Source organism: Drosophila melanogaster, chromosome 2L (genome assembly GCF_000001215.4).
Source record: "Drosophila melanogaster chromosome 2L".
NCBI classification, from domain to species: Eukaryota; Metazoa; Arthropoda; class Insecta; order Diptera; family Drosophilidae; genus Drosophila; species Drosophila melanogaster.
Window position 1 is genome coordinate 21,343,464 of NT_033779.5, and position 14,808 is coordinate 21,358,271.

Sequence of the window (14,808 nt, forward strand, 5' to 3'; positions counted from 1 at the left end):
GGTATGAATACAGAAAAAATCCTATGATATACTCTTTTAATGGGCAAAATGTATTTATAATATCATTAGGTTTTTAATTTAAAACCATTCAACAATGGTTCACTTCTATTTTACCCATTACTCGTAGAGTAAATGGGTATACAATATTGGTTGAAAAGTATGTAACAGGCAGAAGGAAGCGTTTCCGACTATATAATTTATATATATTCTTGATCAAGATCAAAAGCCGAGTTGATCTAGCCATGTCCGTGTTGCCACGCCCACAAGAATCACAAAATTTCCAAGCCCACGTGTAACGTGTAACGTGTAATATAACATAAACCGATTCCACCTTATTCTTGCCAAGAAGGTTGGTTTAAGGGCTAAATCAAAAGCAAAAGGAGAGCTAAAACACGGTGGAAATTTTTTAAAGCGTTGTTGAGTAGAGAACGTGCTAAGTTATATATATTTCATAAACCACCGCGAAAGCGAAGAGGATTTATCTAATGGGAGGAAGGTATATATATCATGTAAATGTTCCTGATTCTCTTTTCTTGATCGGAATCTCCAGACGACTCTATATGCCTATGTCCGACTGCATTCGTTTTCTTGGCATTTCATTTGATGTCATCAGGGACTTATGTATATGCAAAAATTGAATACAATCCTGTTTTAATTTTCACTACAAACATAGTTTTATGACAGTAATCGAATCTCCTTTTAGCTAAACTTAACATTGCTTCTTTTATAATCAATCTGGGTTATACAATTTTTATCTACGATTCGAATCCAGTCTACTTTAGTAAAAAATTATGGCAACTCCCGACTTCTGTATACTGCAGTATGGCAGCTCCCGAACTGTGTAGATGTTGGTATGGCAACTCAAAATCACCTGCAATTGCTACTGAACATTCATATTAAACATAATTACGAAAAGACCAACATTAAAATAGCGTTTGTATTCGGCAATACAAGATTTATTGCTGAGAGGGGAAAAAGCGGTTCTAGCATCAACACGTAATAAAAAGAAAATTAACCAAAATTGATTTTCTTGAAATAATGTTTCCAGCACCGGGATAAGATAACAAATAGTGGAGTCATTCAGCAATCGTTGATTGGCGTGAGGTATCGATGACCATGCGCTATCGATACCTCCGTTGGAATTATCACATCGTAGCTCTACTGTTTGTCAAGTCTCACTTGAAAACATCCATCGAAAGTGCTGTTGTTCTGATTAGAGCGCGGGTGCGAGTTAATCAAGCGAACCGTTGCGTCCTGGTCCTAAATTTGAAAGGTATAAATATTTGGGTGAAACCAATCAGCTGCAATAGATGATGCGGTCCCTTGCGCCATACAAATTGGTATTAGTATTGCCCTAGAGGAGTAATTGTGTGTATGTATGTTGGTGGGAGAGTGGAAAGTGGTTTAAGTGAGGGATGCGACCGAACAATATGCACTTCTCCCTGTGCTACCTGAGATCTAGAGTGTGGAGAGTGATTCTGTTGACTAGTTTGCGTGCTTGCGGCAAGCAGGAGCTGCGGTCCGGTGTGATACATGCCTCGCGAAGTTGCTCCAAGTCGTAGTGGATGGTGCTCCAGGTGCTGGGATGCGCCTAATTGGAGATACACAAACGGTCAGTCAAAAGCTCGTGAAGTGTGGGTAATGCCTATATATATCCGCCACCCGCCTACAAGCGGGTTCCGGAAGTAGGCGACGGCACGCAACCATCAACCAGAAGCATCATTATGCACACATGCAGCTGGACATGGGGAAATCCTCTCAATAAAGCCGCTAGGCGGACATTGATTCATATGTTAATACACGTGTATGAATATGACAATTGGTGAGAGCGGGAACCACCAGTTACGCACAGTGGCCAGATCGCACTAGCGCACTATTCGTCAAGGAGTCAGGATTTGGTTGTCGTCTCAAATAAATAGCTAACTTTGTTAGAGATAAATGGTTAGGTTTAATCAAACTAATCGTTTAATTTCAAGGTAACATAAACTCATATTTTGCTTAAACTAAAAACGGTTTAATATAAATAAGTCTGACAGGACCGTAAAACTGCTCTCCAAATTCGGTCGTCTGGTACCTGGGCGCAAATCAATTAAGGAACTATTAACTCAGCAATGGGAACACTACCAAACACTGTACAATGTAGTAGCAATATTAAATATAATAATATAATAATAAACATGGATGCTTGCTTCTGCAAGCTAAAGTATTTAAAAAGTATTAGAAATGGTCGGTAATCGTAGAGTAAGAATTCACTTAAAAGGATGTTACAGGTAGAAGAACGCTTTTTCCACCTTATAAAGTATTTCTGTATGTATTAACACTTAACACATACGTATATCCAAACTGGTTTATTACGCAGTACTAAGAAATATACGGCTGACGTGTGTATTTTACCCTACATTGTCATCCGTGTGGCAGGTGTAGCCACTTTTTACGCAGCTGACACTATTTCTAAGCTATCGATTTTGTCTTCTATTCCTTTCCCATTGCTTTGAATGCCGATACTTGGCCTATTGCTGGTGGTGGGGTGGCACTAATAATTTAAAAACCGACCTATTTCAGTGCAGAGTTCAAACTCATTCAAACTACACAACTATTACAGCAAGCGCAATATACATACATATGTATGTATGTACATATGTATTCCTGTCCTTCCTAGTTTTCGTTCTCCATGTCCGTCCGTATGAAGGTGGAGATCTGAGGAACTATAAAACCTACAATATTGAGATTAAGCATATAGATTTCAGAGGCATAGTTTGTTTACTCATGTTGCTACGCCCACAAACCCTGCCAAAGCTGCCACGCCCACACCATTGGAAAATGTGTTGATATTTATATATCCGTTACTCGTAGAGTCAAAGGTTATGATCAGGATCAATAGCCGAGTCTATATGTCCCTGTCTGTCTGCTCGAATGTCTATGCGTCCATATGAACGCCGAGATCTCAAAAACTATAAAAGCTAGAAGGTTGAGATTAAGCATAAAGATTCTAGAGACATAGGCGCAGTGCAAGTTTATTTCAAATCACCCAAAACCGGTACGCCCACTGTTTGTTTTGATATATTTTCCTATTTTTATACCCGTTACTCAGATTAAAAGGTGATACTAGATTCGTTGAAAAGTGTTTCCGACCAAATCAAGTATATATATCCTTGATCAGGATCCATAGCCGAGTCAATCTGGACATGAAAGTCGAGACCTCAGGAACTATAAAAGCTAAAAGGCATACAGATTCTAGAAACATAGACGGAGCGCAAGTTTGACCCATGTTGCCACACTCACTCTAACGCCACGCCTACACTTTTGAAAAATGTGTTGATATTTGTTCACATATGTATTAGTCTTGTAAATTTTATCGATTTTGCCAAAAACGTTTTTGCCACGCCCACTCAAACCGCACAACCGGTCACGCCCACACTTTTGAACAATTTTTAAATTTTTTTTCATTTTATTTCCCAATATCTCTTGATATCCCAAAATAAATGATACTTTCGCGTTCTCATTCACACTAGCTGAGTAACGGGTATCTGATAGTCGGGGAACTCGACTATTCTCGCATTCTCTCTTGTTAGTTTTGTAAATTTCTGTCGATTTGATAAAAAACTTTTTGCAATGCCCACTCTAACGCACAAAACCCGCCGAATCCTGTCGCGAACCCACTTTTGGAAAATATTTCGATCTTTTTTCATATTTTTAATAGTCTTTTCTTTCCAAATTCTATCGATATGCCAACAAGGATGTTAAATGCTTAAGCTGAGTAACGGGTATCTGATATTCGAGGAACTCGTTCATTCTTGCTTTTTAAATTCATTTAACAGTTTTTTAATGCAAAATTTGTTTAAATTAATGTATTTTGTATATACTCGTAATAGTTGACATTGTAAAGGTTCGGTAAAGTTGTACATTGAAATAACTCCGGAAAAAAGTTTTTAAAACTTCTTCAATACAGGAAATCCATATCGTTAGCCGGGAATAGCTTACACATACAGAATAACATACAGGAATAATGAAAAGACCGGTGTGTTTGAATCTTGTTCTATGATTATCACTTTAACAGAGTACGGATAAAAATGAATACTAAACGTATACGAGCTTAAATAGCGTTAGGCAGTTGGTTTATTTTTCTTCGCGTCTTATAGCATGTAGTATGTGCATATATCGAGGGTACACTGTACCTATAAGTACACAGCAACACTTAGTTGCATTGCATAAATAAATGTCTCAAGTGAGCGTGATATAAGATCACCCATTTATGCTTTAAGCTAAGTCAGCATCCCCACGCTGGCCGCTGGCCATATATGCGCATAAGCTCTCTCTCTCTCTCTCTTATACATATATATATACGCTGCTCTTCTGCCGCTGTCGACGGCGGCGCAGTCGCAGTATTTAGGTAAGATTAGACACTCTGTAGAGGTTAAGCGGGCAGAACCGTTTCTGCTACTCGAAGAGATAAGAAGAAATAAAAAGGTGGCCTGACGGCTGCACCCAACTGCAAGGAAAACACGTGTTCTCAATTGGTGGCATATATTGGTTTATTACATGGCGACCGTGAGGCAGGAGCCTGCGATCTGAGGACTACTGAGGAAATGCTGCTAATATTGCCGATTTGATTTGGGAATTCTAAACAGCGACAACAGGTGTGAGAGGCAGGCCGCCCCTTACACCAGTGCGGGAGACCTAGAGACGGGACACTGATGAAAAAAAAAAAGAAACAAAAATACTGAGTGAGTAGAGTGTGGTAATGGGCAAACGCGGATGTCAGGAAATCAAAAATAAAGGTATAGCACATATTAAGTGGCTATGATATACAAATAAAACACCGCCCCCATGGGCAACGGCACAGAAATTAACTGCCGAATTAGACTTTCTGAAAGAAAACCTCCAGCAAAGAAAGCCGAATACCACAACTCACTCAGCAAAAATAGAAATAATCAATGAAGAAATAACTGAAAATTCAACATCACCCAAGCCGAAAAGACCCGACGTCTGCATGAACGACTGCCCTCGACCATTGTAAGCCGCAACAGCAATTAGCACGGCATCCTGCGAGGGTAGGATTAGGATAAAGGATAAAGGATTCCACCGGCGCGCCGCACATGACAACAGCGAATGTCTACCAAGCAGACGTTCGAACACCCTGCTCCTGTCGAGCAAAGGGATCTGCCAAGTATCAAAGAGGTAATAGAGGTAGATCCGTCCGCGGGACCAAAGCCCTTGACCATACAAGAGTACAAGGCACGGACTGCAGCGAGGGAGCAGCCACCTAAAAAGAAGAGGGGTGGCCGCCGGATTAAGTTGCTCAGCGCCCGGAGGCTCAACATCGAACTACTGAAGACGGCAACTAATGAGGAAGACCGGCAGCGCTACAAAGAGCGCCTTGCAGCCATCAATCAACAACTTCGTGGTGCGAAGTAAAGCGGCGGGCTGCGTTATACGCCATAGCCTCAACCGCCCAAATATTATATTAATGTTGTCGATGCGGTTTCCGCTGCAACAAAATTACTAACTTATCAGGGACCCATTTCATAACTAACACATTATACTCAGTCCTAAACTTAAAATAAGTAATAATATTGTAAAATTGCAAATTGCAACCGATGTAAACTGAGTATAATGAATTCATCTATCAAGTAAAAATATGTTTAACAACAGTTTAGACCTATTAAAATTTCGAGCTATATTTATATCTGATCGAGATAACAATAATTGACCAATTCTCAAAGTTAAAATTCTATTTGTACTTTTGATATACAAATAAAGACTAATTTTCCCCATATCAAAATGGGACATAAGTCGTGGATACAACCCCACAGTTAAATTCAATGTACTTACTATTTTTGATTTTAGTTATCCTATCAGCCTTTTAACCTGGCCTTAAAACTTTATCAGTTTCACAAAAGATCGTTGAAAAGACTTACATGAGTCGAGCCAATGATTTAGACAAAATCTAATAGAAACTACACCAAAAAGGTACAAGTGCGATTACATCGCTAAAAGGTACATACATGGAATGGCTAAACTTAACCATATCCATAAACAATATTAGAGATGCTTTTGATAAATCCTATAAATGTATTAATAAAACCGCGCTGATCAAAACTCAGACGCTTATTTTTCACATAAAGGTATTGATAACACAATACAACACATTACAAAACCTAATAGTAACAAACAAAAGCAAACTCACTGAAGAACATAAAGTCCAATGCTTCAAAGTTCTCAGTTCATTTGGTAAAAGACTACATAATACCAGCGTTAGACACAGTATTATAATAGAAGTCCCAACAGAACTAACCAAAATAGCAGAATTCGACGAAAGCCAGTTAAGAGACTTGGACGAGTCGCAGCCGTTAGAAGATTTAGATATCGAAAGCGATATCGAATCAATAGAAGAATTAAAATTTAATACCGTACAACCAAATACAAGAAACATGGCCAACGCATTAGAAGCTCAGAGAGCATACGTTAAACAGGTATCTGCCACAGTACCTGAATTCGATGGTAAGAAACTCCATTTAAACAGGTTTGTGACAGCACTTAAGTTGACGGATCTAACTAAAGGAGATCAAGAAACTTTAGCAGTAGAGGTCATAAAGACCAAAATTATTGGCCCATTAAACTATAAAGTAGAACATGCGACAACGATACAGGCAATAATTACCATATTGCAGGCAAACGTAAAAGGCGAATCGCCTGACGTTATAAAGGCCAAATTAATAAATGCCCAACAAAGAGGCAAGACCGCGTCTCAGTATGTTACAGAAATAGACAGTATGCGTAAGCAGCTCGAGGCAGCTTACATAGACGGCGGATTAGACGCCGATAATGCTGACAAATTCGCGACTAAAGAGTCGATATCAGCAATGACCAAAAACTGTGCCAACGAGGCACTTAAAATGATCTTAACTGCAGGTACATTTAGTACATTCAACGACGCAATGGAAAAATACCTACATTGCAGTACAGAAATAACCGGCAATTCAAATACAGTCTTATTCTATAATGGGAATAATAGACGTGGTAATTATAATGCCTACTATCGTGGTAGAGGCAGAAATAATTATAACCATAATTATAACCAGAATTATAACCAAGGTTATAATAATAACAACAGAGGTCGCGGAGGCTACCGCGGCCACGGTAATAACAGAGACGGAGGTAACCGAAGGGGTAACCAAAGTCAGAATAATAATAACAACCGAAATGTGCGTAACGTACAATCGGAAAACAGCCAGACCCCCTTAAGCGATCAACAGTAAAAGTGTTTAAAGTAAACCTAAATCTGAGTATTTTCATTAAGACAAAAAACCATGAAACAAACACAGTTCTTACATTACTAATAGACACAGGTGCAGAAATTTCATTGCTAAAAGCCAAAGCAAAGGAATATAATAATATAAATTTCAGTAATATATCAAATATTACAGGTATTGGGCAAGGAACCATACAGTCTATAGGTACAGTAGATCTTGACATACGCATGCAGGATGTTCTAGTGCCACATGAATTTCATGTAGTACCTGAGAATTTTCCGATACCATGCGATGGCATAATCGGAATAGATTTTATCAAGAAATACAATTGCGTATTAGAGTTTCAAAATAACAAAGACTGGTTCACAATAAGACCCAATAACTTCAGTAGACAGATTAGTGTACCAATTACACATAACTTAGACTCCAACACACTCTTATTGCCAGCTAGATGCGAAGTAATCAGACAAGTCAAATTACTCACTAACGAAAAAACGGTGGTAGTACCAAATCAGGAGCTGCAACCAGGTATAATAGTAGCAAGCACCATTGCCGATAGCAAAAACGCATTGATTCGCATTATAAATACAAATAATAAAGACGCCATAATAGATAGCGCGAAGATCAAATGCGAATCAATGAAAGACTATGACATTTTTACAACACCAGTAGAAAAGGAAAATAGAACTGAAGAAATTTTAAAACAATTAAGATTCCCTAAACAATTCAATAATGAACTAACTAAGTTATGCACCGAGTTTAGCGATATTTTTGGTCTAGAAACAGAACCAATATCGGCTAACAATTTCTACAAACAAAAACTCAGATTAGGGGAAAAAACACCGGTCTATATAAAAAACTATCGCATGGCAGATAGCCAAAAACCAGAAATCGCCAGACAGGTAAAAAAATTAATAGATGATGGAATAGTTGAACCATCAATGTCTGAATATAATAGTCCATTACTTTTGGTTCCAAAGAAACCACTTCCGAATTCCACGGAAAAAAGATGGCGATTAGCAGTTGACTATCGTCAAATAAATAAGAAACTATTATCAGACAAATTTCCACTTCCAAGAATAGAAGATATTCTTGATCAATTAGGAAGAGCAAAGTATTTTTCATGTCTCGACCTAATGTCTGGATTCCACCAGATAGAACTAGAAAAAAGGTATAGAGATATAACGTCATTTTCAACAGCCAATGGCTCATATCGCTTCACGCGATTACCATACGGACTGAAAGTAGCACCAAACTCCTTCCAACGTATGATGACACTTGCATTTTCTGGTCTTGAACCATCGCAAGCATTTCTATATATGGATGACTTAGTAGTAATAGGTTGTTCAGAAAAACATATGCTCAAAAATTTGACTAACGTATTCGAGCTATGTAGACGACATAATTTGAAACTACATCCAGGGAAATGTTCTTTCTTTATGAAAGAAGTAACATATTTGGGTCACAAATGTACCGATAAAGGTATACTCCCAGATGACACCAAATATGAAGTTATAGAAAAATATCCTATACCAACAGATGCCGACAGTGCTAGGCGTTTCGTAGCCTTCTGTAATTATTACAGACGTTTCATTAAAAATTTTTCTGATCATTCACGCCACTTAACGAGGCTTTGTAAAAAGAATGTTCAATTCGAATGGACAGCAGAATGCAATGATGCATTCGAATACCTTAAAACAGAATTAATGAAACCAACATTACTACAGTACCCAGATTTCGGTAAAGAATTTTGCATAACAACCGATGCTAGTAAACAGGCATGCGGAGCGGTACTTACACAAGATCACAATGGTCAACAACTTCCAGTGGCATACGCTTCAAGAATGTTCACTCAAGGTGAAAGTAATAAGTCCACTACAGAACAAGAATTAACGGCCATTCATTGGGCCATAAATCATTTTCGACCATACATATATGGCAAGCATTTCATGGTAAAAAGCGATCATAGACCATTGTCATACCTATTCTCTATGAAAAATCCAAGTTCAAAACTCACTCGTATGAGGCTGGATTTAGAAGAGTATGACTTTACTGTAGAATATCTTAAGGGGAAAGATAACCATATTGCGGACGCCTTGTCTCGCATAACAATAAAAGATCTGAAAACAATCAACAGAGAAATATTAAAAGTTACCACCAGATCAAAAGCTAAACAGGAAAATTCCTGTAAGGACGAAGCAATAGTCAAAATACAAGAGGAAAAAGAGCAAACAATAGAAAAGCCCAAAGTCTATGAAGTTGTCAATAATAATGACACAAAGAAATATGTTTTAATCAAAATAGATAAACACAAGTGTTTATTAAAACGAGGAAAAACAATTGTTTCACGCTTTGATGTTGATGACTTGTATTCTAATGAAACATTTGATCTAAATCAATTCTTTCAAAGGCTTATTTCAAAAGCCGGAATGCATAAAATAACAAAAATGCGAATATCACCAAGCGAACAGATGTTCCAATTTGTATCACTAAATGAATTTAAAATAAAGGGCAACCGAGTACTCGAAAAAGTAGAACTAGCTATTCTACAAAAGGTGATAATTATAGACAAAAATGACGAAGCTCAGATTAAAGAAATTTTGACAAAATTCCATGATGATCCTATAGAAGGAGGCCACACTGGTATTTCGCGAACCCAGTCAAAAATCAAAAGATTTTATTATTGGCCCCAGATGACCAAGACAATCTCAAAGTATGTAAAGACTTGTTTGAAATGTCAACAAGCCAAAATTACAACACATACGAAAACTCCATTAACATTGATGCCAACGCCAGCAACAGCATTTGATACTGTTTTAATTGATACCATTGGTCCACTACCGAAATCGGAAGACGGAAATGAGTATGCAGTTACAATCATATGCGATCTAACCAAGTTTTTAGTAACTATTCCAACACCAAATAAAAGTGCTAAAACAGTTGCAAAGGCTATATTTGAATTATTTGTACTGAAGTACGGTCCAATGAAGACGTTCATTACAGATCAAGGTACGGAATACAAAAATTCACTTATGAATGAATTATGCAAATATATGCATATAGAAAATCTAACATCTAGCGCTCACCATCATCAAACTTTAGGAACAATAGAAAGAAGCCACCGAACTTTTAATGAATATATACGTTCATACATATCGGTTAACAAAAGTGATTGGGACATTTGGTTACCATATTTCACTTATTGCTTCAATACAACACCCTCAATAGTCCATGACTATTGCCCATACGAACTAGTATTTGGCAGACTACCCAGACAATTCAAAGATTTCAGTAAGATAAACAAAATAGACCCAATATACAACTTAGACGACTACTCTAAAGAGCTTAAATGCAGACTAGAATTGTCGTACAACAGAGCAAGAAGAATGTTAGAAAAAGCAAAAGCGGATAGAAAATTAAGATATGATAGGAATACAAATAATTTCGAATTAAAAATAGGAGATAAAGTATTACTTAGAAAAGAAACAGGTCATAAGTTAGATAAAAGATATGAAGGTCCTTATGACGTAGTAGATATAGGAATAAATGACAATATAACCATTAAAACAGGAAGTAAGAAACAACAAATAGTACATAAAGATAGGCTAAAAAAGCACAAATAGAATGAAAAAAAAAAAAAAGGGCAATCAATGCCAAACCTTTCATAATAAAACTTAAATAACGGCCTGATCAGCCAAAACAATATAACAAAGACATAGATATAATCGAATTTTTATTAATTCAAAATACATACATATTTTTTCTTTATTCATTTAAAAATTCTATATCATAAATAATGTTAATTCATTAAAAATAATATTTAAGTAATTTTTATTTTATAATGGTAATATAGTTGATAGAAAATAACTTCATTTCTTTACGTTATTTTAAAAAAGAGGGGAGGTGTAGTATGTGCATATATCGAGGGTACACTGTACCTATAAGTACACAGCAACACTTAGTTGCATTGCATAAATAAATGTCTCAAGTGAGCGTGATATAAGATCACCCATTTATGCTTTAAGCTAAGTCAGCATCCCCACGCTGGCCGCTGGCCATATATGCGCATAAGCTCTCTCTCTCTCTCTCTTATACATATATATATACGCTGCTCTTCTGCCGCTGTCGACGGCGGCGCAGTCGCAGTATTTAGGTAAGATTAGACACTCTGTAGAGGTTAAGCGGGCAGAACCGTTTCTGCTACTCGAAGAGATAAGAAGAAATAAAAAGGTGGCCTGACGGCTGCACCCAACTGCAAGGAAAACACGTGTTCTCAATTGGTGGCATATATTGGTTTATTACAAGCATTTGGCTATAGCATTCTTTTTTTTAAGATTAAATGAGATAAGGAATTATATATATACAATATTATGGATATATATTTTTTTTTATGAAGAATGATTATAAGTATTAAAAGATTTTATTTTTAATACTACCAATATATCGATTTGTACGTATATATTTATTATAGACTGATAGTTGTTACTCCATTTTTTAAATGTCAAATAATGTTACGTTTAAAACTAGGACACAGAACAACACTGCCACCTAAAAGGGCAGTCGATGTATGTCAGAACCGGCGGTCCGCGGTGCTTTTGCTTTCTGATTTCGTGGTTGTCATAGTCAGAGCATTGGTTAGAATTTTGAGTAACTCGTAATTTGGAACCAAAAGTGTGTGGGCCAAACATTTTATTGATTAGTTGTCGCCGTTGTCCTGGGCAATCGATTTTAAATTTTGCTAAACTCCTTTTTGCCAACAGTTCAAATAAAGCAGCCAGCGAGTAACGAAGCAATACTTTTACTCATTGAAGTATAATGGCATCCGGCGGCTTAACATGTGTAAAATACTTGACATTCTTTTGCAATCTTCTTTTTGCGGTAAGTCAATATCACTGACTATTTAATATAGTTGATTGCAATTTCAGCTTAAGTGGAGCTTTAATTTATATTTAAAAATCCTAATTTGTTTTTTTTTATAGTTAAGACACGGGGACCTCTGTGTACTTATCTTATTTTATATCCCTTGTATGATAAAGAGTGACGATTTTGAAATTTTTCTCATCTAAATCGGCAGTTTTTATCCTTTTTAATAATGTAATATTTTGGTGCTACATAGTGTTACCTTCGATTACAAAAACTTCAAAGCTTTAATTTAGATCACATTACTTGCCATTTATTCTTTTCATTAAGAGGACCTCTTAAAAAAGGTTTCTAAAATAAAAAAATTGAATTTTAGAAAGAATACTTTTACGATAATTTTATTTTATATTGTAATGTTTTATCTCATATAAAAAAAATATTTAGTTTAAATATTTTAACATTTATAAATATGTTAATAAACAATTTATGTGTGTTATCTAACATTATATTTCTCTTATCTAACAAAGCTCACTGGGCTTCTTATTTTTCTGGTGGGAGGCATGGTCCAACTAAACTATGCACATTATTCGAACTTCGTTAGCGATCACGTCTGGACCGCTCCTATCATACTTATGATTGTCGGTGCCGCTGTGGCAGTCATTTGCTTCTTGGGATGTTGTGGAGCCTTAAAAGAGAGCAGCTGTATGATACTTAGCTTTGCCCTTCTTGCCGTCGTGATATTTTTGTTCGAGATCGGACTGGGCCTTGCTGGCTATGTGAAGCATACCGGTCTTCATCAGATCATGGAGAGTCAGTTTAACTCGACCATGCAGCACTACAAGGAACGGGCCGACTATCGCGATGCTTGGACTTTGCTGCAAACCGAGCTAGATTGTTGCGGCATCAATGGGCCCAACGACTGGGAAACCGTTTACCGTAATAGTACCCTACCTGCAGCCTGCTGCTCTGTAATTAATTTAAGCGAGGCCAAGGAATGTACAAATACTCACGCAACTCAGCATGGCTGCTTGCAGAAGCTCTTAGAGATTTTGGATTCAAAGACCTTAATTTTGGCCTCCGTTGTTTTGGGAGTGGCGGGTATACAGGTGCGAAGATAACTAATATGTACTTAAAAATTATATTAACAAAAAATGTTTCCATAGATGCTCACTATACTGTTCGCTTGCTGCCTCTATCGTTCGTTTCGCAGGAGCTACGATCATGTTTAAAATGCGAAGTAGCCGATTTTGAAAGGAAACAACAGTTTTTGGCATACCATGCTTCACAAGAACTATTACAAAAATGAAATCACAAAATATTCTATTTTACATGCCCATTGAAGGCTGATTATCTTATTTATAACTAGATATATTATATTAATTTAATTTATTATATTAATTCTTCAAATTATTGTAGTTCTTCAAAAAATATGGGCGCATCCGATCCTACTACAGTTTCTTTGTTCTTTGTAATCTGAATACCTCAGAATCATCTGATGGTTAATGGGTTTAATGAAGAAACCTTTGTTGTACTTTTTAATTAATAATTTTTTAATGTTTGCTTGAATTTGTATGCCATATACAAATTTAAGTACGTTTTATTAAGGCTGTCACTTTGGTTCGATTTCCATTCATTCGTACTTCAATATTTCATATTATAATAAAGTGACCTTGTAGCGTTTATCTATGTACTACCTTTATTCACATAAAGAATGTTCGAAGGTATGTAGAGTGACGATGTGCATCTCTTTACAGTAAAAAAAAAACAATTGTTTGATAATCATACTACCGATTGACCAACAAAATATGTGTTCAGTCAGTTCCAGGTGTAAAAGAAAAAATACAAACTTCTCTTTTTACGTTTGTTCTTTAAGTTTTAAAACATTTCTTTAGAATTCGAGACTGAATGACATATTTAGTGTTATTCGAAATGTATTCAAAAATGTGACGAGAGGATACAGAAAATTAAATTTGATTTACGGAACCAAAACATTATCAAATAAAACTAATGATCTGTAAAAATATTTGTATTTTTTCGGTGTTTTTCGGAAATGTTGTTATTATTAAGCTCGGTTGTGGAATTTCCTGTTAGAATATCCCCAAAAGAATGTCAATTGCATTTCAATTAATTTTTGCCACATATTTGTTGTACGATATTGGGACAATCCAGATAGTTTGGTTCTGCCAGTAAAAATAATTATTCAAGTGAGGAATGAAATGAATTAACGATTGCAAGGAAACTGCTAAAAGTCTGAGAACTGTATATCATGATGAAAAATTGATATTCTGTGAACATTTACATATGTATGTGTATGTAGCTATTTAAATACAATATTTAAATATATGGTTTTCATGTATTGCATTTTCTTCAGATAAGTAGCAATATTTTCAACATAAAACATTTTATCACAGTACAGACAAATAAAGACAACTAATAAAAAAACATAAAAAAAAATATACCTAAATATATCGAATTTACAATTTTCATATCGACTTATATGTAGATTAACTTCGAGGCTTTACAATAAAACAACCACTATAAAACTATTTACATTTGTGTTTTACAAAATAGTACTTAATTGTCTACAAGTCTAGTCAACTTCCGAATATTATGTTGGTAACTTTTTAATTTTTTGTTTGGTTTGAAACTGTCATTAAAAAAAACTTAGCACATCAATAAAAAATATTTTCAATTT

General features: G+C 36.0%; 1 protein-coding gene across 1 annotated transcript, besides 5 other annotated features; it reads left to right on the plus strand.

Moving 5' to 3' along the window:
* Nucleotides 1-13: 13 nt before the first annotated feature.
* Nucleotides 14-111: a mobile genetic element.
* A 1-nt stretch (nt 112) lies between these two features.
* Nucleotides 113-250: a mobile genetic element.
* Nucleotides 251-1,143: 893 nt separating this feature from the next.
* Tsp39D (Tetraspanin 39D) lies at nt 1,144-14,808 on the plus strand. Its single transcript, NM_078888.4, has 4 exons — nt 1,144-1,273; nt 12,014-12,131; nt 12,641-13,219; nt 13,277-14,808. The coding sequence occupies exons 2-4, from the start codon at nt 12,069-12,071 to the stop codon at nt 13,340-13,342; spliced, it is 708 nt and encodes a 235-aa protein (NP_523612.3). The 5' UTR covers nt 1,144-1,273; nt 12,014-12,068; the 3' UTR covers nt 13,343-14,808.
* Nucleotides 2,616-2,828: a mobile genetic element.
* Nucleotides 2,866-3,751: a mobile genetic element.
* Nucleotides 4,142-11,556: a mobile genetic element.